The 24659-nt window shown below is 54.4% G+C and overlaps 1 protein-coding gene across 6 annotated transcripts in view; it reads left to right on the forward strand.

Moving 5' to 3' along the window:
* Positions 1–24659, forward strand: part of PLXNA1 (plexin A1) — a 239942-nt gene that overhangs the window by 13315 nt on the left and 201968 nt on the right. For 4 of the 6 annotated variants that reach the window (XM_065408674.1, XM_065408675.1, XM_065408677.1 and 1 more), the window contains exon 2: positions 6981–7163. In XM_065408674.1, coding sequence (XP_065264746.1) covers positions 6981–7163 — 183 coding nt within the window. Of the gene's footprint in view, positions 1–6980; positions 7171–9007; positions 9020–20939; positions 20957–24659 lie in introns of all 6 variants that reach the window. The other 2 variants (XM_065408678.1, XM_065408679.1) reach the window with 2 other exon arrangements.

A 24659-nucleotide genomic window follows, 5' to 3' on the forward strand; every position in this document is an offset into this window, starting at 1 on the left:
GCATGGGGTGACAGTCCTGGAGGAGTTGGTTTTTGAGTGGGGATTGCTATCTGTCCCCCCTGGAGCCACTTCTCAAAGTTGAGGAGCTCAGCGCTTTCCCCATATGTTACACCCACGCTGTATGGATTTATAACCCCCCAGGGACTGGAGCAGGTTCTGAGCCCATCCCTTGCCAAAACCTCCCCTCTAAACTCCGAGCTGCAGATGGAGCCTCTCCAAACAGAATCCTTCCGAGGCCCAAATGTCCCACTATCCTCAATGCGTGTCATTCAAAAAGCGCCTCTGCTGGCAGTGTTGACTTCATGTGCTCCATGCCTGGGCTGGCTGCTGCCTGTTCTGGGCTTGGCACGAGCACGTCACACCTGGAGGCTCTGGGGAGGGAAGTCCAGCCGGGCCGTTCGCTGGGATTACGGAGTGAAGGCATCAGGCATGCAATGCTCTGCTCAGCCATTGCCCCACCCAGACGCAGGGGGGCTGGAACAATTTGTATAGTGGGGGTGCTGTAAACCCTTCATATAATGGAAACCATTTCAAGTCAGGGTGTGCAGCAGCACCCCCTGCACGCTGAATTCCAGCACCTATGCCCACATTGGACCTCGTGGGTAATTGAGCTCACCCGTGCCTGGCTGAAAGGCTTCAGTCGTTTCTCTTCAGTCCCCATTCCCCCTCCCTTTCTCCACATCTCCCACAGCCTGGAACCCATGGTCAGAGGCTGTTGGACCAGGGGTTGTCATGGCAACACCTCTCCTCCCACTGAGGTGAAGATAGAAGCAAATTTCACGGTTCAGGGAATTTCCCAGTTCCTGACCCCTGTTCCCTGCGGTCTCTCTCTCCCCCCCCCTCCCCCCCGCATCCCCCTATCCCTGTCATCCTCTCTTAGCACCACATGGCTGGGCCTGCATCGGAGGCTGGAGGGGACACGGCACAGACATTGTATGTTGAGTGCAGAAACCTGTGTCCTTCTCCTCTCCTCTCAGTGCTGTGGAAATGAGAGACTGACACAGAGCTGCAGCAGAGCCAGGCGGGTTTGTCTCCGGGGTCCAGGATCTGGGAAAGGGGCATCCTAGGGAGAAGGATAAAATGACTCCCAGCAGGGGCAGGTGTGGCAGAGATGGCACAGGCAGAGTCCAGCCGTCGGGGATGAGGCCCATTCCTTTCCCCGGCTCACCTGCTGCCTCTTCTGAGCGTACTGCCTTTTCTTTTTTGTTTGTTCACAACGTTGGTGAGTCTGGGGGAAGGTGCTGGATTGGCAGCCACTGCATGGGAACAGCCAGGGAGAGGCAGACACAACTTCCTCCATCCATTAGGGGGGAGGGATAGCTCAGTGGTTTGAGCATTGGCCTGCTAAACCCAGGGTTGTGAGTTCAATCCTTGAGGGGGCCACTTAGGGATCTGGGGCAAAATCAGTACTTGGTCCTGCTAGTGAAGACAGGGGGCTGGACTTGATGACCTTTCAAGGTCCCTTCCAGTTCTAGGAGATGGGATATCTCCATTTATTTATTTATTTTTTATTATCCACTCCCCTGTGCTGTTGTGTTTCAGACCTGCCCAGGACGGCCGCTGTAGGGGAGAGAAAGGAATTTGGGCTTCTTGGGTCTTGCTGTCTTGGTTTCCCTGCCCAGGCTGTCATCGAGGGGGCCAGGCCAGCTGTGAGAATGGCTTTTCTGGGGCAGATATCTGAGTCAATAGGAATTGGATTGAGAGCAGCATTTCTGGGCCCGCAGGCCAGCTGTCTGAGGGTGACCACTCTGAATCACCACTGACCTAGGGCTGGATCGGAGCTGGTGACCTGAAGATGAAAGGTCTTGTATCCTGTTTCCTGGTCTGAGGTGGCAAGGAGTGGTGCAGATCAAGAGGGCAGGGCCGTGGCATTGCTGTGGGACTGAGGTTCTCCAGATTAACTTGCAGATAATTTCTTCTGCCTCTCATCAGTTGTGGAGCAGGGTCACAGGTTGCGGTTCAGTGCTCTCCAAGCGGAGTGTGTGTGTGTCTGACAAAACCAGGCTCCATCTTCTTAGCTGTGCACCAGTTCTTCCCTCCATGGGCACGGATGATGACTCCTCTGTGCCTTTCCCCCGGCCTTTGGAGGCCACCAGCAACGAGCCCTTTAATCCCCCAGTGCAGGAACTGCCTGGCTCTGCTGCTCTCCCATCTCCCTGGGCAGCAGCTACAGCGCTTGGTGAAAGGAGCGCTTGGGAAAATTGCCCTACATTTGTGTCTGCCAATGCTGGGCACTGGCTGAGCCGCAATGGCTCTTGGCTGCTGTTTGAGCTCCCTTTTGAAAAGGCTTCTCCTGAATCTGTAAACGCAGGAGAGTGTTTAACCAACAAGGCCGCTAGCTGATGCTGGCAGGGGATCTGCAGTCCAGCTGCGGCTGCCAAACCTGCAGGGGCTTAGCGGGGGGGGGAGGACGGGACACAGGATTCTGTTCCCTTCCTCCCACGTGGGAGCGTTGCCTGGCTGCCCGGATGCATTGTGGGGAAGTTCAGCTTCCGCTGCTGAAGGCACCAGGCAGACATTGCTCCAATTGGCTGTGTTAACGCCTGTGTCCCTGAAGGGAGTGTAGTGCTGGGCTGTTAGCCCGTGAGCTTGGACCTTGCTGCCTGCGGGGACAGCATGGGCAGCAGCTTCTCAACCCGCTGCCTGCTCTCGGCCCTGGAGGTAGAGAGGGGAGTTCAGCCTCTGTTGCCCACTCAGTCCTTGGCCTCTCTGCTGTGACTGCCAGCAAGGGAACCAGGCGTTGCCAGCAGTGATGGTGCCTTATGTGAGGTGGCTGTTCCCGTAAAGTGGGCTGAGACCGATCAAGCTCATGCCACTGGGCAGACAGCAGAGAAGATTGACTTTGGGTCACTACCATCCTGGGTTGGTGACCTGGAAAGGAAATGTTTAATCTCATCTCTCCCCGCCCTCAGTCATATGAGCCAGTTTCCCCCTTGTTAATGTGGTCTCATCACCTGGGCTCAGCCGTTTGGGGGATCGGTGGAACTTGGGAAAGGGACGGGGCATTATAGAAATGCAGAGACATACCCAAAGACCTGAGTGCAAGGGGTAGGAGCAGCAATATTAAGCATTGTGTTTCCCGGAGCCTTTGGTATGTAAAGTGAACCTGTTTGTCTTGGCAGATCCTTGGTTTGGGAGTGTGCAAATGGTGGTGTCACTGCAGGAAGGTCAGGGCATGGCATCGGGCAGTTCCTCTTGTGTTCCAGAGTGGCCCTTTCCACTTGATATCCTATTGCCGGTGCTGTGGTGTTGTGCTAGCCTGGGGTTTTCTCTGACCACTCCAGTGGTCCTGGCAGGGTCTGTTTTAAATCAGAGCAATCTGGGAGTGGGATGTGGGAGAGGGAATGCTGCCTACCCTTTGGTACCCCGGGCAGAAGTTGAACCCAAAGATAGGGAGTGTCTGTGGCAGGGGTTTTGGAGGATGACCAGGTCATCTTGATACAGCAATTGTGTCCCTGGCTAAAGGGGCCTGGCGTGGTTGGTGGCCATGGGTTGGGGCCAAACCCTGCAGGGTTTGCTTGCAAGAACAGTTCCAATGGAGCCAATGAGGCTATAGTACTTGCATGGGGAATGGCTCTGGTTTGGGAAGCTCAATGACATTGGATTGTTACAAGTGTGTCCTGCGTAGCCTCTCTGCCAAGTTATTTGTTCTGGAGTTGGGGTTGTGGAGCAGGACAAGGGAGCTCCTCTGTACAGATACTCGCTCCCCGAGATGGTGAGAGAATAGGGAGCCAGTATTGTGAACTGGATGGGCCCAGGGGCTGGTAATTGCCAGCCAGCTGCCCCTATGTCAGCAGTGTAAGGAGACTTTTTGCTGTGGCACCATAGATTGGACTATTACATTGGCCAAGGGGGCAGCTCTGTCTGCTCCCCTCTGCTGTCGATGGGCTGTGGCACTGTCTCTGCCAGATGTTGGTTTTCAATGAGGAAAAATAGCTCCTTAGCCATTCAAGCATGTCCTAGGCAGATCGGAAACTTGCTCAACTCTCCCCCCCCCCCCCCCCTTTCAGTTCCTCTCTTCCTCTTTCACTATGTCATTCAGCCCCACCTGATGTGTGTCGTCTCTAACTGTAGGCAAAGCATGCTCCATGGTAAGCTGTTCAAGGCCACTGGTGTGACATGGGCCTACTCCTGACATTCTCTGCACCCAGGAGCCATAGACCCCCTAAATACAGCCACTGAAAATAGCCCTTATTCATTTCTCTAATACTTTGCCAGCGCAAAGCACTCTGTGATCTCTGTACAGGGATCATCTTCACCCCCTGCTGAAATGCCCAGCAGCTTAGGACAGGAAGTGAAGAACGGGGTGTCTGTTGGAAGCTGCAGGGGGAATGTACAGCCTAGGGGTGTGCGTGTGTTGTGTGTGTGCAGACTGCAAACGCATTCCCCTCATTACAGCTCATTGAGATGCAACATTTCCTTTCTGAGAGTGACCTGGGGGTGGGGAATGGGAAAGTGAACAGGTGTGGAGATAGAGAGCGCTGGACCCCCCGCAGGCCTCTGAACAGATCCAAAGGAAATTGTGCAACTGCTCCCCAGGTCCACGATAAAAGCCAGAGAGTTCCTACACTGGGGCACTCACGGAGACCTGGCCTCTGCTAGCAAAGGTCTGCTGCTCCCTTGTTGACTGCAGGCAGGGCTCCTGGTGACATTGTACCCCCCTCAGGACACCAGATCTGTTTGGGAGGGGGTTTAGGGATGGCGGCAGAGCTGTACCCAGAGGGCTTGTTGAAACCAGCAGTGAGGGGGTTATATGGAAAGGAGCCTTGTAGCCAGACTGAGCTAGGAGACCCTGTGGGGAATGTAATTCGATCTGGGAGTTGCTGTTGCTTGGGCTCATCTTACCTCCCAGGCTCAATCTTTGTCTTAAAAAATCCAATCCCGTGAAGGCCAATTTTTGCCTTTATGCAGTGTTGTAATGGCAGGCCATTTCTGCACGCACAGCTCCCCCTAGCTCTGCTGGAGCGGGGCCCTTGCTGGGGCGGGTCAGCTGCCCAGACCCTCGCGCTGAATTAATATTCACTCTCCTGGCTTCGGAGCTCACTGCAGAGAGAGGCAGGGGGCCAGCCAAGCTATGGGCTCTAATCACTGCTCGCCCACCCCGCCCCAGGAGCCCAGCTCAGTGGGAGGTGGGCAACCAACCTGGTTTGAATGCTGATGGGATTCCCACTCCTTCCTCTCCGTCCCTCCCCCTGACAGTATTTCTCTGGCTAGAAGTTTGGGCTCAGTGATGGGTTTCTAAATGCTGCTCCAGACGTGACTGAGGCTGGGAGCCCCTCTGCCTCACTCTCTTCTGGGGGCTTGGATTAGGGAGGTTTTTAGGGAGCAGGGAGAGGCTGTTCCAGGACCAGACTTACTGAGTAAGAGGGGAGAGTGTCTCTGAACCAGAATCAGTGTCTCCACCTCCCACCCCGACCACCCCCCACATGTTAAACTACTGCCTCTCCTGAGGGACCTGAGCTATTGTGTCTCAGCTACAGCATGTGGCATTGGTCGCCTTCTGTAAGGAGTGTGGGGGAGAGGACTTTCAGGCAGCGATCTGTGCTTGGTACAGCCTCTCTGGGGATTTGGTAGGATTAACCCTTTGGAGGTTGGGAGGGAAACATCAGGACTCACTGATTGAAGGAGGTTCTCCTATGTCTTCACTCTGGGTCCTCCACGTTCAGCCACCGCTCTTCAGACGTGCCCGAGAATCCTTTGTGTCAGCTCATATGGCACTTGAAGGAGATAGCAGCATCCCTTGCCTTTGAGTACAGCCTGCGGTGAGAGGCTCAGCAGATCTGCTCTGGCTAGGAAATGGGAGCAGGCAGACTCATGACTCCTTTGTAAAACTACTGCCAGCCTCCTGTCTGGCCTCAGACTGAAAACTGCCAGCATCAGAATCCTCTGCTTGGGAGAACAGCATTGAGGGGAGTTTGAGATACTGAGTAAGGGCAATGACTGTTCTGTGCAGGAGCCAGATCAGCAATTCACCGGGGACGGCCTGCGAGTCTGGAGAGCTGTTTTCTGCAGAGGCTGAAATAGCAGGGGGGGATTCAGGTCAGGATGGAGGGGCACTGGCAGAGGGGTGTCTGGTGGTGGTGGTGAGCTAGGGGCTGGAGTACTATAGATCAGGAAAGGGGGATCGATGGAGCTGCATGTGGGAAGCCAGGTGCTGAAACAGCTGGGAGTGTTATTTGCAGCCTGTAGGTGTGGGGTGGACCAGAGCTCAGGCCAGTCTTTCTTCTTATCTCCTGGGTCCAGCCCTAATTGCTCTTCCATGGAGCCAGGCACCTCAGGGGTGGAGGGAAGGAGTGGGATGGAGTGGGGAGGGGTCCTTGCCAGGCTCCACGAGCGTTGCTGCCCTGTGGTAAGAGTCCTGCGCAGCAGGACTGTGTCTGGAGTCTGACGCTATCTCCTCCTGTCTGGGAGGCCTTTTCTGCTCTCTGTCCGCCCCCTTGTGCCCTGGGGTCCTCTCAGAGAGCAGAACCCACCTGCACCACCCAGCACCGAGGCTTCTCTGCAGACTCTGAGGTTCCCACCTCTCTGGTTTCCTGGCGCCCCAGGGCTAATCTGTGAATCCATGCCTGGGCATAGCTATGGGTATGTCTGGTACCAGGCTGCTGTGTGTGAGCTCCCAACTGCTTCTGAGACTACAGCTTCCTGCCCCACCCAGGGGCAATCCCTGGGAGAGAGAGGGGGACGCAGAGCTCCTGGCTACCCCCATGCCTCGTAGCAGCCTCTAAGCAATCTGAGGCAAGCCCCTAGCTGCTGCCCTGACCCATCATCATGCCCCTAAGTGATGAAGTTTCCCCGTTTTCCTTGGCTGCCCTGGATCTGGGGCAGGAATGAGCCAGAGGTAGCTAAGAGGGGCTCCTATCATTTCCTCACTTCGTTATTGCTCTAAGTCAGCAGCTCAGTCCCCCTTGCACACAGCAGTTTAAGCAGTGTCGATGTATTGACAAACGGCTCATCTCTCTCATTCCCTTCTTCTCTGGCAGCCTCTGCAGATTGACGACTATTTCTGTGGCCAGGATTTTAACCAGCCGCTGGGCGGGACGGTGACCATCGAGGGGACAGCGCTCTTTGTGGATAAGGAGGATGGCATGACCTCGGTGGCTGCCTATGACTACCGGGGACACACGGTGGTCTTCACCGGCACACGGAGTGGCAGGATCAAAAAGGTAGGCAGCCTACTGGGCCGGGGGTGAGGAGGCTGGTTGGCTGACTACCTCCTTTGGGGCAGGATTTCAGTGCTGTGTTTTGAGGCGTGAATGGTGTATGCAGGATGGGGAGTGGCAGCATCGACGAAGGCCAGTTTCCTTCGCTCTTGTCCACCAGGCATATTTATTAAAGCAATTGTTTATGGCAGGATTATAAAATGGGAAAACTCCCAACCCCCCATTCCCCCCCGATTCAAGTCCCAGTCAGCAGTGTTAGTGGGAGTTCCCTTCGCACAGTCTCTCCTAGGGCTGGGGTGTTGGGTTCACAAGGTATCCCAGTACTGGTGGTTTCCCTCTATACCCTGTGTGCTTTTATCATTGGATTGCTTTGCCACTGACCTGAGAGGGGCTGTGCATGGGTTGTGTATGCGCTGGTGACTTGATGCCTGTGGTGCTTCGTTGGTCTCTGCCCTCTTGCCAGGTGGCAGTGCTGGCACGTGTGAGCTGGCATTTCTTGGGCTGAACGAAGCTCCTTCTCTTGGCTCTTCTTGAGTTCAGAAATCCCTCCTCACTGTTGGCCTTAAGTCCTGAATTGGGCCCAAATGGTTGAAATGAGATGGAATGGAGAGGGAAAGGCCTGAAATCTCGTCAGGCAGGGTCAGTCCTCCAGGGCAAATAGCCTTTGGCCCAGGCTGGCCCACTCAGAAGATCAGCAGGGGGAGAGCTTTCGTCTTGCCATAGCACCTGTGCTTTAGGTTAGACATTTCCAGGCCTCATCCCTGTCCCATTCGGCTGGGTGATGTGACCCCAGAGGGGGGTGACATGTTTCTTAGACCGTGAGTGTAGAAGTGAGGTTGCTTCCCTGCCTGCATTGCTAGCATCGTTAAGCTCCCATCCCCATGCCATGCTAGGCCCTGCTGCAGCCTCTGTCTTGGGAAAGCCCTGAGGTGGATGGCACTGCTCCACGGTGGGAGCTGAAGGAATCCGATAAGCTTCCGTAGAAGGGGAGTTCTCTTTGGGGCTGCAGCGTGCTCCAGCCTGGCTGACCTAAGCCATCTGTGGGCAAAATTCCACAATGTGGGGGAGACCTCTCTTCCCCAGCGACACAAAAGGCTTCTTGTTGGTGGCAATTAGCAAATAAGTCTGTGCCTCACGAGGCATGGATTTCCTGTTATCACAACATCATTCCTATAATTACAGCTGAATCTTCCCTGTATAAACACAGTGCACATGAACTGCATCCTCCGCCAGGCAAAGTCATGTTGAGGGTCCTGGTACAGTCCTGCCGGAGGCCTGAAGTGCAGGACTCAGCTGGAGCACCCAGCCCCGTTCATTCCTCCAGAGCCCGGAGAAACAGCCACTTGGGCCTACCCGCTACCCGGCCCTGGGGATCAATGGCTTGAATGTTGAGCTCCTTTTGGCGTCTTTGTTTCCCAGCTAAAATTCCTCCTTTTCTAAAACGACTCACTGGTATGTAGAAGCAAAGGCAGCTCCTTGGAGATGTGGTGCAGTGGGGGGTGGAAGCACCACGTTTGCCAGCAGGGTGGGGTCCACTGGCATTGGGCCGTGCAATAGTCACCTTGGGAGGCCTGAAGCCATTGGCAGCTGTTTCCTTGCATGAATTGGCAATGTGATAGGCAGACCACATGCTCCCTTGGGGTCGGTGTTTACATAGCCAAGTTAATAGGGGGATTAAATTAGAGGGGGCTGCAGGCCTCCCCCCCACCTTCGGTGAGGTGGGGAAGGGTTTCAGGCTAGTGGGGACATTATGCACAAAGAAGGCCTGGTGCTTTTACCTAGGGGTTTGGAGACTCAACGTGCTGCACAAACATGAGCTAAGTGTTCTTCTAGCCCATCTATCTCAGGAGATGGTCCCCGTGTATTTCCCATTTTGCAGATGGGGAAACTGAGGGCCAGTGAGAGACACTGACTTGCCAAGGCCACTTAGCAGGCCAGTGGCAGAGCCAGGAGCAGCGCTCAGAGTTCCTGGCCCCTGATCCCTTGCTTTAGCCACTAGACCCTGCTGCCTCTCTATCTGCCTGTGTACAGTATGTTGGACTTGACCTGTGTGGGTTTCCTCTGGGCCACTAGTCTGTGATCAGCTGTTTCCACTCTGGTGTGTATGGCACAAATCCCTTCACCCCTATAGAAGTGCTGGAGGAAGCAGACTTTTGCTGAAGTGCTGATTTCTGGTTCACTGGGTCGGAAATGCAGTGATTGGCCCAAGGCCAGTTCAGGACTGAACTAGGAGTGTGGTTAAGTCATTATGCTGGTGTCAGCCTGCGTGGGGCCAGTGCTGGCAGAGGGGAGCCCTCTGTGTGTGAGTGGGGGTTAGACAGAGCTGCTTGCACAGCCCTCTCCCCAGTCTCCTTGGCTTGTCTCCAGCAGTGCTGAACAGCCCCAAGGGGTCCTAGCCATCATGGCGTAATGCATACATGTGCTGTGCTGAGCTCAGCGAGATCTCTGCTGCTCCCCCGTCTCTGCTGACTGCCAAAGCCCAGCATCAAAGGCAGCACCCAGGTCTCTAATCCAGCCTCCCATACTGGCTGGTGGCAGGACAGAGACCAGGCTGCTGGATTCGAGACCCCTTTGCCAGTCAATTTGGGGATTTGAAATCATGATGAGTGTGAAACTGGCTTCTGGGTTGGTGTGGGGAGAGACCCACTGAGAATCATAGAATATCAGGTTTGGAAGGGACCTCAGCAGGTCATCTAGTCCAACCCCCTGCTCAAAGCAGGACCAGTCCCCAACTAAATCATCCCAGCCAGGGCTTTGTCAAACCTGACCTTAAAAACCTCTAAGGAAGGAGATTCCACCACCTCCCCAGGGAACCCATTCCAGTGCTTCACCACCCTCCGAGTGAAAAAGTTTTTCCTAATATCCAACCTAAACCTCCCCCACTGCAACTTGAGACTATTTCTTCTTGTTCTGTCATCTGGTACCACTGAGAACAGTCTAGATCCACCCTCTTTGGAACCCCTTTTCAGGTAGTTGAAAGCAGCTATCAAATCCCTCCTCATTCTTCTCTTCTGCAGACTCAACAATCCCAGTTCCCTCAGCCTCTCCTCATAAGTCATGTGCTCCAGCCCCCTAATAATTTTTGTTGCCCTCCGCTGGACTCTTTCCAATTTTTCCACATTCTTCTTGTAGTGTGGGGCCCAAAACTGGACACAGTATTCCAGATGAGGCCTCACCAATGTCGAATAGAGGGGAATGACCACGTCCCTCGATCTGCTGGCAATGCCCCTACTTATACAGCCCAAAATGCCGTTAGTCTTCTTGGCAACAAGGGCCCACTGTCGTCTCATATCCAGCTTCTCGGCCACTGTAACCTCTAGGTCCTTTTCTGCAGAACTGCTTCCTAGCCATTCGGTCCCTAGTCTGTAGCAGTGCATGGGATTCTTCCGTCCTAAGTGCAGGACTCTGCACTTGTCCTTGTTGAACCTCATCAGGTTTCTTTTGGCCCAATCCTCTAATTTGTCTAGGTTTCTCTGTATCCTATCCCTACCGTCCAGTGTATCTACCACTCCTCCCAGTTTAGTGTCATCTGCAAACTTGCTGAGGGTGCAGTCCACACCATCCTCCAGATCATTAATGAAGCTATTGAACAAAACCGGCCACAGGACCAACCCTTGGGGCACTCCGCTTGATACCAGCTGCCAAGTAGACATGGAGCCATTGATCACTACCCGTTGAGCCCGACGATCTAGACAGCTTTCTATCCACCTTATAGTCCATTCATCCAGCCCAAACTTCTTTAACTTGCCGGCAAGAATACTGTGGGAGACCATATCAAAAGCTTTGCTAAAGTCAAGGAATAACACTGCTTTCCCCTCATCCACAGAACCAGTTATCTCCTCATAGAAGGCAATTAGGTTAGTCAGGCATGAGTTGCCCTTGGTGAATCCATGCTGACTGTTCCTGATCACTTTCCTCTCCTCTATCTGGGATCCTTCCCCATCCCTGGTCTGGTGGCATCTGTTGTGAACCCCGGATACGGAATAAACCCAAGAAAAAAAGGGGCCCACACAGAAAAGCTGTGACCCCAGGTGGTGCAGGGAGAATCCAGGAGGCAGCTCTGGGCTTGTGTCCACGATTTGGAGTTCAAGGTGCAAACCTGCAGTACTGGGGATGGGAAGAGATTGTGACCCTCCGCACATATTGGGCCAAATTCAGTCTTGCTGTAAGTGGGGACAGTTGCATGGACTCCAGTGGAAGTGCTCTTGCTTCCACCATGTCTGAATCCAACCCATTATCCGTAGTTCCTTCTGTCAGAGGATCTCAAGGCATTTCATGAGCATTAGTGAATGAAGACACCTCACACGGCCCTGTTGGGTTGGGTCAGTATCCTTATCTCAGTTTTACAGATGGGGAAACTGAGGCACAGAGCAGGTTAGGGACATGCCCAAAGTCACACAGTGAGCCGGTGCCAGATCCAGGAATAGAACCTAGGGGTCCTTGCAATCTGCCCTCCGCTCCTACATCTAGACCACACTTCTTGTAGGATGCTCAGTGAGTGAGGCTTCCCAAAACCCTTGGGTTTCTTCATCTGTTCCGAAGTCTCAATTTCCCTTTCTCTCCTTCAGTTTCCTTCCTCCTCGACATCATCTCCTCCATCAGAGGAGGCATCGGGGTCGCTAGCGAGTTGGCATGGATTGTGAGAGGCTTGCTGCCGGAGGCAGCTTGTCCTCCCTTCCCGATCAATAAGGGAGCTGAAGTGACTGGTGTCGCATTTCCACCAGCCTCTCCTGCTATTGAATTCCAAATTGCAGGTTTTTAAATAGGTCTGTGCCAGTGTGGTGCAGAGGGAGGGGAGGGAAGTGTGGGAGGAGGATTCATGAAGCCACTGAGACAGTGTTACACATCCAGTTATTATCCCTGGAACCTGACGATTGCTATTTGTCTGGCAAATTTCTCCCTGAGGTGCCAGGTCTTTCTCTATTTTTATTCCTGTGTCTTCATCTAACTTTTCCCTCCCCCTCTTCCTGCGACTCTGTGGCCCTGCTGTGGTGGTAGCTAGAGAGAGTGCCCACCTGAGGCACATGGGCAGCCCCCCTGATTCTGGGCAGCCCCCTCAGGATAACAGAGGATGCAGGGCTGGTCCTGCTGAGCCCTGAGGTGATTTTGGTACTTCAGACCCGCGAGTGTGACTCGTGTTCATGTGGAGTCTCTCCTTTCTTTCCGTTTGCTTCACTCTGCCCGTCTGCAGCCATAGTGTCAGAGCCCCTGCTGCTCCATGGCCCACTGGGTGTGATGGGCTCTGGCCCGTTAGGGCTTAAGGAAACAAAGTGGGGTTTGATGGGAAACAAACAGGTGGTTCTCAGTCCCATTTCCAGTGGGCAGGTCTACTCATCACAGCCTTGGTGGGCCTGTTCCTGAGAGAGGCCAAGGATAGGACTCCCCTCCCGCTCAATGGGCCAGGCTAGGACGCACTGATGGGACAGTGGAGGGGATGTTTCTCCTTAGGCTGTCCTCTAGGGTCCATCGCCATTGCATCGGAGCACCTTGTAGGGTTTTTAAAAGGAGAAGAGCACTCGCTTCCTCCTTCTCTGTGCCTCCTTTTTGCGCTCCCCCAGAGGCAGAGGAAATAGTCTCTTTGGTAAGAGAAGAGCGAGGGTTTGCTTACAATTTGAAAAAAAAAATTCTAGCAGGCAGGCAAAGCAGAAGGTGGGAATGTTGCATTTAGTTCTGAAAGCAGCGAGGTCTGTGCTCGCTCTTACCCCCATGGGAGCAGGTTTCACAGTCCAGATCCTCCCCAGGGGAGTCCCAGCTCCTGCACTCATCATGAGGCAGCCTCATTGGTCACCCATGTCATCGTTGCAGCCGGGAGCTTGTGCTGTGTGTGTGTGATGGGAATTTGCCATAGAGGCGGGTGTTGTCTGCGTACTGCTGGCACTTTGGCCTGTGTTGTCTCACCAACTCTGCCAGGGTCTGTCTTGGTGTTGAGTAATAAGGGGGAGAGGAGTGAGCGTCGTGGGGCTCTGCAGGTGAAGGCTTTGGAGGTGGAAGAGCGGTTACCCATGACGTCTCTCTGGGTGCTCTCCTGGAGGAAGGACCCAAGGCATTTCAGTGTATTTCCGTTCCCCAGCTGCGGGGGTATTTGGAGATCAAGGATCTCAGATGACACGAAAAGGCCCAGCAAGATGAGCATGGCTGGACTTTCCTTGTCAATGGATGAGGGAGGTTGGCCACCAGAGCAGCATGTGCTCTTGGTGTCCCTTGCTCTGACTCTGCGGGACGCAGGGCTGTGCCTGCTGACAGGAGACCTTGGAGACCATGCTTTGCCAGCTCCTGGATTGCTTAGAAAGGGCTGTAGTGGTATGTGAGGTCTCTCGTGTGGAGCGATGGTTTTTTTCAGTAGTCGGATTATTGTGTGCTTCAGGATGTGTGGGGATCTTGACCTCTTCTTTGGCTAGAAGCCCTCAATCTCCAGGGCTGCCAATCCAGCAGCCATCACCAGAACAAAATCCACCCAGATATTGGTACAATAACAATAAAACCTGGGCTTCAGCTGGCTTTGGAAGCTCACCCTACTGAGCCCAGTCGGGGGCAACCAGAAAAGTAAGTAGGGGGAAGCAGAGGGCTCTGAAGGTTTGAGGGAGTACCTCTCATTTGGGGGAGGGTGGATCTTTTTTCAACCATTGCACCTTCAGGGCTCCTGTGCTGAAGGCTGCTGAGTGTGTGCAGGGGAGGGGTGTCCCATGTCCCCTACTCTAACCTTGGAACATTGGTGTGGGCGTTGTGGGGGGGCGCGACATAGAGAGCTCAGCTTCCCCCAGCTGGGCCTGTCTTGCTGCACCTGGAGGATGGGGAAAGTGCTGCCTCAGCAGTTACCTGATCTTCCTGGGGAGCACGGTGTAACTGGACCCTGCCGCTGGCTGTCTCTGCAGCTGAAGCAGGGAGAGAATCCCTCCAGCCTCTGGAGTTGGAGCAGCGCTGGCTCAAGTCTCAAGCAGTCTGTTTTCTGGAGGCTGAGTCTGCTTGGGAGATTTGGCTCATTGGGTGAGAGGGAGAGCGGGATAGGTGGCGCGCTTGCTTCCCCAGTAGAGTCTCTGGAGAGTGAGGGAGAAAGCCTTGTGTAGGTGACTCTGTAACCCATGCTGGGTGGCAGAGAGTGCACTCAGGGAGCCCCACCCGGAGAAGTAGCCACTAGCTTGAGGGCATGGGATGAGGGGAACACAGGCATGCAGGTGGTACACGTCTCCTCTGACCTCCTGCTGCTTAGAGCCCTGGATTTTCATGCCCCAACCCTGTGGGGGTTGCACCAGTTGCCCCTTGCAGGAGGTTGAATGTATCGTGGGGAAACCTGGAAGAATTAAATTGGACTAATACCATTGGTGCCTGCCTCCCCTTTATATATGTACCTGCCAGGCAGGCCAGCTGTAACCTACTTCCTGGAAGGAAGGCGGGACTTCCTGAAGTGGTAGGTTAATGGGTTATAGGTTGTCCTCCTCCAGTTCTGTCCTACTTCGTGGTGCTGATGTGCTTTGGCCAATGGGCTTTATGGAGCAACAGAGAAGGGTGGTGGTATTGCATCTGTGTGTTGTGTTGGCAGTGGGGAGGGGAGTGTGTGCCAGGGGCATGGTTCAGCTTGCCTCTCTTCACTGCAGGGTACTGAGCTTCCTTAGTTCTCACTGAGTTCCTCACAGGATCAGGCCCTTAGCCAGGCAGGTGGGATTGAAGGGCATTGGCAGAGCTGTTGGGGAGGCCGGGACTGGGGATCAGGGGGCACATTGGCAGAGCTGTTGGGGAGTCCAGGACTGGGTAGCAGGGGTGCTCCAGGGTGGGATCGAGGGGCATCCGTATGGCTGCGAGCTTGCCCAGCACCTGCCCATCTCTTAGGAGCCATGAGCTTGCTCCAATGTTCCCTTGTCACCTTGGCAAGTAGCTACATTTGGCACCACGTTGCTGGATAATCCCCTTCCCCTCTCGGGTTTCTCTCCCCTCCTGAGGGAGGTGAAGCCTCTGTTGTCCTGCTGGAATGTGGGGCACAGCGGGAGAGAAATGCCAAGTCTAAGCCATGCTGTCTGCCTCCTTCCCCTGCATGCTTGGCAGGCGGCCTTGTCCAGCAGTTCCATCCCCAGCTGTCTTCTCAGCCCTGCAGTGTGTTAGCATGGGATCTGGTTGGCGAACTCCTGGGTCCTGTCCCAAATGAGCCCAGCCTTTCTTCACAAGAGCTGGTGGGGGGGTGTGGCACGTGGTCTAGACTGCGTGCCCATCAGCAGACACTGGCTGCTTTCCCAGCAAGCTCTCTAGAAATGGGGGGTGTCCCCTGCCCCAGAATGGGCTGCCTCCTAGGGCATGTGGAGCACCTGCCACAACGTGATGTGGTGCTGACATGCCTTTCCCATCCAGCTAGCACAGATGCCAGCTTGAGCTGCAGACCCACCTGAGTTCCTGGGTCCAGTTCAGGCAGTCACCACCCTTAACCTCCTGGTAACTTTCTATAAAGAGGTAGCTGCATCACTGTTGTGGTGATGAGGTCAACGTGACATAACCCATTCAGCAGTCCGGTTGCTGCTGCTGCGGGTGGAGCAGTCACGTGGCTGCATTAGTGAATAACACTCCCCAACCCCTGCACAGCGTGTTGGGTTAGACCCCACAATAACATGACCGTGTAGTGAAAGTCCCCAAGATCGCAAGTGTGGTGGTGTCTGTGGGACGTCTCTGTGTCCAGGGAAACCCCATTGCCTGCATGTGAACATCCTGCTCCCTGCCCAAAGCTCAGCTGGGCAAGCTGGGTCTGAGCAACCTAAGCGCTCGCCCCGGACAGACGGACGCTCCTGCTAGCATTTCCAGGAGCCCTGCAATGGATGCCGGGTTAAAGAGGAGGCTGATTTCGCCATCCGGAATTGAGGGGGTGAGGGTGGGGAGAGTCACTGCTCTGTTTGCACATTCTCTGGATGGCAGCTCCAAGCACTTGCCCAGGCTGTCGCCTGCAGACAGAACTCTCCTTTGTCCCAGGAAAGGGTCACGCGGGCTGGCTTGCTTGCAGGGGCTTCCTAGACAGGCTGCAAACAGTTGCCTCTTAGAGGCTAGGCTGCTGGTCAGCACCTGTTGCTGTTGCAGCTGTAGCCTCTTCCCTGACCTGCACTTCCCCATCCTGTCCCCCCTTGTTTCCCTTCCCCCCCTTGCCCCCTCTTCTTGGCTCTGCACAGGCAGGAGGATTGTGTCGCACTCGGAATCATCCTCTCCCACTGACTGATAAGGAGCCCAGTCTGCCTTCCGGCACCGGCACAGGAGCTGGCTTGAACGGTGCCGAGCCCCTAGGGCAGGCGGGGAGGGGAGTGACTGGCAGTGGATGGCAGGACTGTCAGGTTTGGGAATAGATGTTTATAATGGTGATACAACTACAGTAGCAGGTGACTTGTACGACCGGACTCTGAGGATTGCACTAGCAGGGGGGTTGCGGGTCAGGATTTAGGCGCCTTGGCACAGCTGTGTGGTGGGGAGCCCAGGACTGGACTTGCAGGATGTATTGAAGTCAGTAGTGAGGCGCATCAGCAGAGCTGTACAGGACTGAGATCTGGCAGGAATGGGATGCTGCGTGGAGCAGACAAAGCCATTGAAACCCCAAACAAGTTGGCTCTGCCTGGTGATTTCCCTGCTGTGTCACCAGGCGCATGGCTATCTTTGGAAGGCCCAGTCTCTGAAATGTTGTGCAAGTACCCTCGTGCTGTCTGTTCTCCACAGTCATGGGGTTGTTGTGTGTTCTCTGGGTAATTTTTGCCATTGCCAGGATGAGTAACTGGGGGGTGATCTTCCCGAATACTGCCAGTTTTGGATGCAAGCCACTTCCTCTTAGTTCTCCCCGGTCTCTGCTGTAGCCAATCAGAGACCTGTGGGTTTTACCCTGTGATTTACTGGATTTTTAGAACCAGGGAAGTGACACTGAGGGTTGATCTTTTTGTCTCTCTTTATTCTCCTTGGTGGTTTCCAAAGCAAATCTGCTCTGTATAATGCAAATGAGATTTGATTCCTAACTCTGGCTCTTGCCAGGCAGTTGCTGACCCCTCTCGACATTCGCTGGACAATCATGGTTTCCTTGGGACCGTCTCACACTCCTGCAAAGTGGGACATTATGGGCCTGATGTGCAAAAAGCCACATGCGCAGCTGCAAAACTGTGCTGACTGATGCACTTAATTTGCTCATGCAAACATGTATCTCCAACTGATGCTTATATGCACATGCCGAATGCATACACAGTGTTCATGTGAAAAATGCACCAGGAGCTATAAGCTTATTGGGCATGAACAAAAAATGCACCACTATTTGTAACTCTTGCTTACCACAGTTGCCCAAGCGTACATCTCAGATCAAGATGGAGCATTGCGTACTGGGACTTGTAGTCCCACAGGGCCACCTCTCCATGCTAGCAACAGTGTCTGCCATCTGTTCCACATTATGCAAATCAGGCATTGCCCTAGGGCTTCTGCTAAGCCCCAGTGTGGCCCCCTTGGTTGACCCAGCGTTGGGTGCCACCTGACTTGTTGGGGAGGTAGGATCAGCTCTGACATTCAGCAGCCAGCTGGCCCTAAGCTTACAATAGCCCCCAATCTGCCGGAGTCCCCAGAAATACTGATGAGGGAGATGAGGCGGGCTAAGAGCGGGTGCCCTGCTGCCTCCTTGCCGCAGGCTCGGGGCTTTAGGGAGCCGGCTTGTCACTCGGATGAGGAAGATTAAGCTGTGAATACCTTTTGGAAGGGGTTTAGTTGGGATCCAAGGGCTTTGGGGTCTTAATTTGTATTTTTCAGGATAGGAGTTTGGATGGCTTCTCTGGGGCCACTGGTAGGGAGGGGGGCGAGAGGGGAGCGAGAGTTACTCCAAATATACCCCCACAGTCAGTGAGAGCAGAATTTGGCCCAGTGGTGGGATTAGGATTGGGCCCAAAGTTCAGGGAAGCAGGTGATTTATAACAGAGGCTGTGGGATCCTAGAGGCGGTTAATGGGAAGTGGGGGAGGGTTTCTGCTGGCTGAGGGTTTGTACACAGCAGCTTCCTTGCTCTCCCAGTGCATTGGGCAGAGGTGGGAGGTGGTGTTGGGGAGCCCTTTTCCTTCCCTGTCGGGTACATAGTGGCTTAACAGCTTTATTCCTTTACCTGCAAATGGGCTTGAAGGATGTACCAGGCACTGCCTAGCTCAAGGTGGATGTGAAGGGCAAGCGAGGCCATATCAGAAAGGCCCAGGGCTAGTGCCCTGGTGAGAAGTCCACCCACTGATCTGTGGCTGTTGGGACAGGCGAGGATGCTGGGGTTCCTATCGAGTTGCTATTCCCAGAGCCTGCTCAGGGGCTCCATCTTCCATATCAGCCTCTGGATAGCGGGTGTCAGATAACTGTAGCGTCCTCCCTCTCTTCTAGGCTGCTAGAAGGAAGTGTGTCTTTGTTCCTCCCCCCGAGCCTCCTCCCTGTTGGGATGGTGGATCCACTACCTACCTTTCCCCAACCGCTCTGCTGCTGCCGCCAGGGGTCATGTGCAGGAGATGTGCATCTCTGCCCCACCTCCTGGCTGCTGTATGTCTGGTGGTGTTCCCATTCTCCTGTCCCTTCCCCCATTAGCTTGCCAGGCCTGTTTGAGTGGAGGGGTAAATGTGGGGGCCTCCGTTGGTCTATCCCAGTGGTTCTCAAACTTTTTTTACTGTGGCCCCTTTCACATAGCAAGCCTCTGAGTGTGAGTCCCCATAATAAATTAAAAACACTTTGAAATATATTTAACACCATTATAAATGATGGAGGTGAAGCGGGGTTTGGGGTAGAGATTGACAGCTTGCAACCCCCCATGTAATAACCTTGCGACCCCCTGAGGGGTCCCAACCCCCAGTTTGAGAACCTGCTCTATCCCATCCTTAGCCTCCTCTCCCATGAATAGCTCCAGGCCAAGATTTTCCAAGTGACTAGTGACCCTGGTGCACACCTTAATGAAGGGCCTTGTTTTCAGACAGCACTGAGCACCCCACTCTCTGAAAACCAGGCCCCTTTGAGGTCTCTCAGGCTGGGTCCCATGTGCTTACTGCCTAGGCCTCTGTGCCTGGCTCTCCTCAGAGCTTTCCCAAGCAGCAGCGGCAAAGCAAAACTAACCTAAATCTTGTAGTTTCCTGGCTGCCCACAGGGATCCAAAGAGCGGCAGCGAAAATGGACAAAGCCTTGTGAATTGCTCCTGCCAGCTTGGGAAACGACTGGGCAGAGAAGAGTCCCTGGAGCTGCCTGTCTGCAGACTCAGGGAGAGGACCGTGCTGCATTGTGCCTCACTCGGAAGGACTGTCTTCTCAGTCAGGAATGAGAAACACTTTTTTAATTGCTTTAATTGAAAGCTTGGATTTAGTGGGAGTCTCTGGCCTGGGCCTCCAGCCCCTCCATTCCTCAGGGGAAGGTTCCTGTTCCTCACTCGGGGGAGGGGGGGAAGAGTGGATTTTTCAAGCCAGACTCTTAAATGGTTTTGTACAAATTAAGGTTGGGAAAGATCTGTTAGAGGGGAAGGGTGGTCTCTTTGGTCAAGCACAGGTCTGGGAGTCGGAACAAGGAGTTCTGTGTCCCGTGTCGTTCATCCCCTCCATGCTTTGTGACCATGGGAAAACCCTTTTTCTCTCGCTCTCTCATTTTCCCCACCTTACCAATGAGGTCTCATTTATTAAAGTTTCTGGTGCGCTTTGAGCTGCTCAGGTAGAAAGCATGAGAACCGGGCAAAGGATTATCATATGTGCCCAGATGCAATGATGTTGGGCACTTGAGGCACGTGTTCCCCACCTGCTGCACTCTCCTTCTCCTGCTGCCAATGCAGGTTTGTTCCTTTGGATGTATTCCACAGGGTTTTCATATGTCTCCGGTGATGGGGATCATACCTCTTGTTATGGAGAGGGTGTGTGACAGGCCAATAGATTTCCCGATATTCAAGCAAAATTTTCCTTTGCTTAATTTAATCACATTTTGTGTAACGGATACTCCCTTGGCCACCCTACATGGACCCTTCCTCCTTGATCTCCACTCCCTTCCGTAGCACCTGCTGAGCCAAGCAAGATGTGGTTAGCTCTGTGTCCTGCCCCACAAACCTTTGCTCATGGTCAGTGTTCTTCCCTGAATTTCCTCGCAGGGGCCGGGCTGGTTTGGAATCACTATCAGTCTGGTCTGCGTGGGCTTGGCTGGGCTGGTGCTGAAGGCCTGCCTTGCCCCTTTTATGCAGGATCTATCCTCAGTACAGTGCTGCTGTTCTTCAGAAGCAATAGTGAAGTCTGGCAACAACGGGGTTAAAGCGGAGTGTTTGAGGGCTGGCACAGTTGAGAGACTGGCTGACCAGGCCTATGCTCTTTGGCTCAAGAGGTGTCAGACTGAGTGGCTCTCGCAGCAAGCTGAGCTCTGATTTTGGGGGACGTTTCTTTGTCTAGATCTGCCTGTCCGGTCGCCACTGTAATCCCTTTAACCCTCCTCCCTTCCCAAACCCAGATGGCCCTTGGTGCAAATGCATTAGGGAGCGTCTGTGTCTGGAATCTGCTCCCCCTCAGAGCTCACACTCTCTGCAGCTTGTTTATTCTCTCCCATGGAAGGCGAAGCTGAGCTGGTCTGCTTTTTTTGGCTCATCTTCTTTGTTTGTTTTATTGTTGTTGTTAATCTATTCATGCTAAGTGGTCATCCTGACCCCTTTAAATACATATACACGGACTCTTCCTCCTCCCCCCCGCCCCCCAATCCCTTGTGCTGGGGAGGATCAAAGGGCTCCCATTCTGCCCGCATGGGGCGATGTGGCCATATGCTTGCTAGGATACTGACTTGGTGAGAGCTGGTCTCACCTGGGAGAGGGGAGGAGGTCACAGTGAATGCTTTGTCTTTACGGTTCCAGATATGGAATCTCCCACCTGAATGCGTGGCTCAAGCTCCCCCGTCCTCTCCAGCATTTGCAGGTCCTCAGAGAAGCTGGGGCGGCAGAGGGAGGCCAGGGAAAGGTGGGGGAACCCCCAGAACCACGTGGCAGCGTTGCAGTGTGAATGACGCTAGTTTGGAAGGTGGGGGCCCTGGTGACTTTGGGGGAGGAAGTGCTTCTGGCCAAGGGCTTTGCGAGAATCAGTCGCCTGCTGCATTCCAAGCTGCTGCGGTAGGACAGGAAGCCAGGCACGCCCCCTTCCGCCTTCTTCCCCCCTGCGCAGCTTTGCCTCTATTCTGCTCCCAGAGACCAATCTTCTCCCAGTGATTTAAAAGCAAAACATTTTCCCATTGCAATGCTCTTCCCTCTCCCATCCCCAGTGGGTCAACAGTTATCCCCACAGGCTTGGCAGGGACTGCAAGGCATCTGTCTGTCATGTGCTGGGTGTCCCAGCTTTGCTGGCTGGAAAGAGGAGTAGCGAGGACTCCTGGGGTAGAATGTACACAGAGACTGAGGCGGGACAGGGCGCTGGTGGTTAAGCAAGGCTGTTTCCCACCTGCCATCTCCCCGAGGGAGGTGGGGACTGGTCCCTGATGCCACTCAGGGGCGGTTGCCTGTATGAAAAGGTGCCTTATCTTGTCCCTTCTGCCCCCACTACTACCTGCAGGTCCTTCAGTGGCACTGCTCTAGAGGGAAGTCCGCCGCTTCCTCCATCTGTATGCAGGCAGTGGCGGTCACTGGAGAAGGTGTCTCCCTGGAGAATGCAATCCAGCTTAGAGGACGCAACAGAAGTGTTTCTCAGTCACACTGAGATGGTGGTGGGGATTGAAGGGAGAAGCTGGGATGCTGCTGATCTCCAATGGCAGCTTGGTTTCCCACTCTCCTAGCAGAGCAGCCACTGCTGGGCCTTTCAGCAGCTGAAGCAGTGTGTGTGTCTGCCTTGTCCGAGCTACCTCCTGAAGGGATCAGCTGGAACCCTGCTGTATTGCCATGCCAGAACCCTTGCCTTTGATGGGGAGGTGGCTCCACACCAGTGTCTGGGGCTGGCATCCACTTTTTTTTTTTTTTTTTTTAAATGGAGATATCCTATCTCCTAGAATTGGAAGGGGGACTCATCAAGTCCAGCCCCCTGCCTTCACTAGCAGGACCAAGTACTGATTTTGCCCCAGATCCCCAAGTGGCCCCCTCAAGGATTGAACTCACAACCCTGGGTTTAGCAGGCCAATGCTCAAACCACTGAGCTATCCCTCCCCGGTTGTCAGTGCACGAGGGGGATGTCATTCCCTTTCTTGGTATCAGACACGCACAGACACAGGATTAGCCGGAACTAATCCTCCAGATCTCTGGAGGCTCCTCCATTGCACCCTTTGGTGCAAGGTGGGGCCTCTTCTGGATGGGTGAGGCCTGGCAGAGATCACAGACCAAATGGCCCGGCACAGCCCTGGGTAGTGCACCATGCTACATGGATTGCCGCCCCTTGGCATGCATCCAGCGAGCTCCAGCCCCATTCCCTATCCCTGCTGGCTGCATGGACCCTTTTCTGTCACACAATGCTTAGTGCTAAGACACTAAGAGTTCCTAGAAACTCACCCTGGTGTGTCCAACATGTGGAATCCAGCCCCTGGCTCCTGGGACTTGTAAAAAATGCGCTAACCTCTCCTTGTGACTCTGCTTTCCCCTGCCCTGCAGGCAGTCGTAGCCATTGCAAAGGGGAGAAGGAGGGCTGGGTGATGCCTTCAGAGCCAGCGTTGGGCCATGGATGGAAGTGAAGGTCATTTACCTCCTGGCCTTGGTGCCTGCTGTTTCTGGGATGAGCAGTGTGTCCCAGCAGTGTGGGCTGACGTGGACAAACCCATCTTCTCAGCAGCCTTGTACCACCCTTGCATACCAACTGGGGAGCTAAGGGAAAGGTGGGGGTGACCTGGCGGCGCGTGCTATGCCCCTAGCTCTGCACAAAGTGCTTTGGTGTGGAAGGCCCCTGTGTGGGCAGCTCATCTGGCAGTGGTCTGTCAATCCCATTCTTGGGCCTGGTGTAGATCTGTAGCTGTTCTGGGCCCCTTGGGCATTTCCTGCTGTTCTGCCCCGTGTCTGCCCAGGCCCCTGAGTCCTGACCGGCAGCCCCCTACTATTCTTATCATAGCAGGCCCTGACCCAACAGCTCGGCTGAAGCTCCTGAATTACAGGGAGGGCTAGTTAGGAGGGTCTTGTTGCTGTTGTCTGAAATTCCAGTTTCAACACTGGGCCCTGCTGAATGTGCTGAGGTGTGCCCAGGCAGAGGGCACCTGCCAACTAGACTGGGTACGTCCTGACGTTCCCTAGATTGCGCTTGAAGGTTCATGGGCAGGGGAGGCCCAACAAGTGTGGGGGAAGAGCCTAGTGGTGAATGGGTTAAATGGCTGGCATAGCCTTCCCTTGGGGAGTGCTGCCAGTGACAGTCTCCTTGTAGCAAGGCCAGGCCCAGGCAATGCCTTGTGTGAGAGGCTTCCCTAACCTCACAGCAGCGTGTAGGGTGGGGGAATCCTGTGATTGCCATAGCCCTGGGTGAATAGCATGCTCCATGTGCAGTGGGGTCTGGCTCAACCTGCCTGCGCTGCTCTCACCTGCTCCCAATGGGATTACTGCCTTTTGCAAATCCAGAAGGGTTTAGAACAGGTTTTAAAAAAACCTTACATTCCCTGCTCCCATCACCGCGCCTCTGCCCCCCTGTACATCTGCCCCAAGGGTTTGGCTTGTGGGTGCTGGGCTGCCCTACTTGAGTCTGGAATGTCATATGGCTCTCATGTGGAAGGAGCCTCCCCACACAGCCCTGGGGCTTGTTCTGTGTAGCAAGCAGCACAGAGCTGGGCCATCGGACTGGAGATCGCTAAGCCAGCTGTCTGTGCTGCACAAGGGCCTTTTGTTCTCTGTCTGTCTCTCCCCTACTCTGTGGTTCTCTCTCATGTTGTCTCTGTCCCCTTCTCTCGGGGGACCCTCTTCTCCCACTACAGAAGACCACTAGATCCCCTTGACTTCACTGGGGGTGTCTCAAATCCTGCGGTGGAAGAATTGGGCCTTGTCTGTCTGTCTGCCTCTCTCCATTCAATAGCAGTAATTTTATTGGCGTGACAAGGTAGCTGAGCGTTGCCAAAGTGAATCCATCAAATACCTCTTGGCTGCTCCCCACCCCCCGGGAGCACTCGCTGGAGTCTTTAAGCTCCAGCCCTTTTAATCAGGGTGGAGGCTCGGGGCTGTGGCTTGTTAAGCTGCTGGGTATTGGGGAGCAGCGAAGGGAGTCTCCAGAGCAGGTCATGGCTCTGGTCAGGGGAGCACACCATGGGGGCTAGGCCCTTTTTGCTGGGCGCATTGGCTGGTTCCTGCTTGTGAGGAAGGGGGCTTATTCGCTGCTCAACAGTGTCTGGCTTTGTTCAGCCGAACTGCTCCCAACAGGATGTTTCATTGTTGGAGGAAACAATCAGAAATTCCTTGTGAACCATTGGCCTCTGAGAGCTGCCCTGGGGCCACAGACAGGGCTGGCAACAGCCGCCCACTCCCACCCTCAGGTGTCTCAGTGGGACAGAGTCCCGGTGCGTCCTGCTTGACAAGAGGCAGAGAACTGGCTGGATTGACAGCTCTGGGCTGGAGGTTATTGCTCCTGCCTCACCAGGGATGCTGCTGTGGCCCCCATTT

Source organism: Emys orbicularis, chromosome 7, assembly GCF_028017835.1.
Source record: "Emys orbicularis isolate rEmyOrb1 chromosome 7, rEmyOrb1.hap1, whole genome shotgun sequence".
In the NCBI taxonomy this organism is placed as follows: domain Eukaryota; kingdom Metazoa; phylum Chordata; order Testudines; family Emydidae; genus Emys; species Emys orbicularis.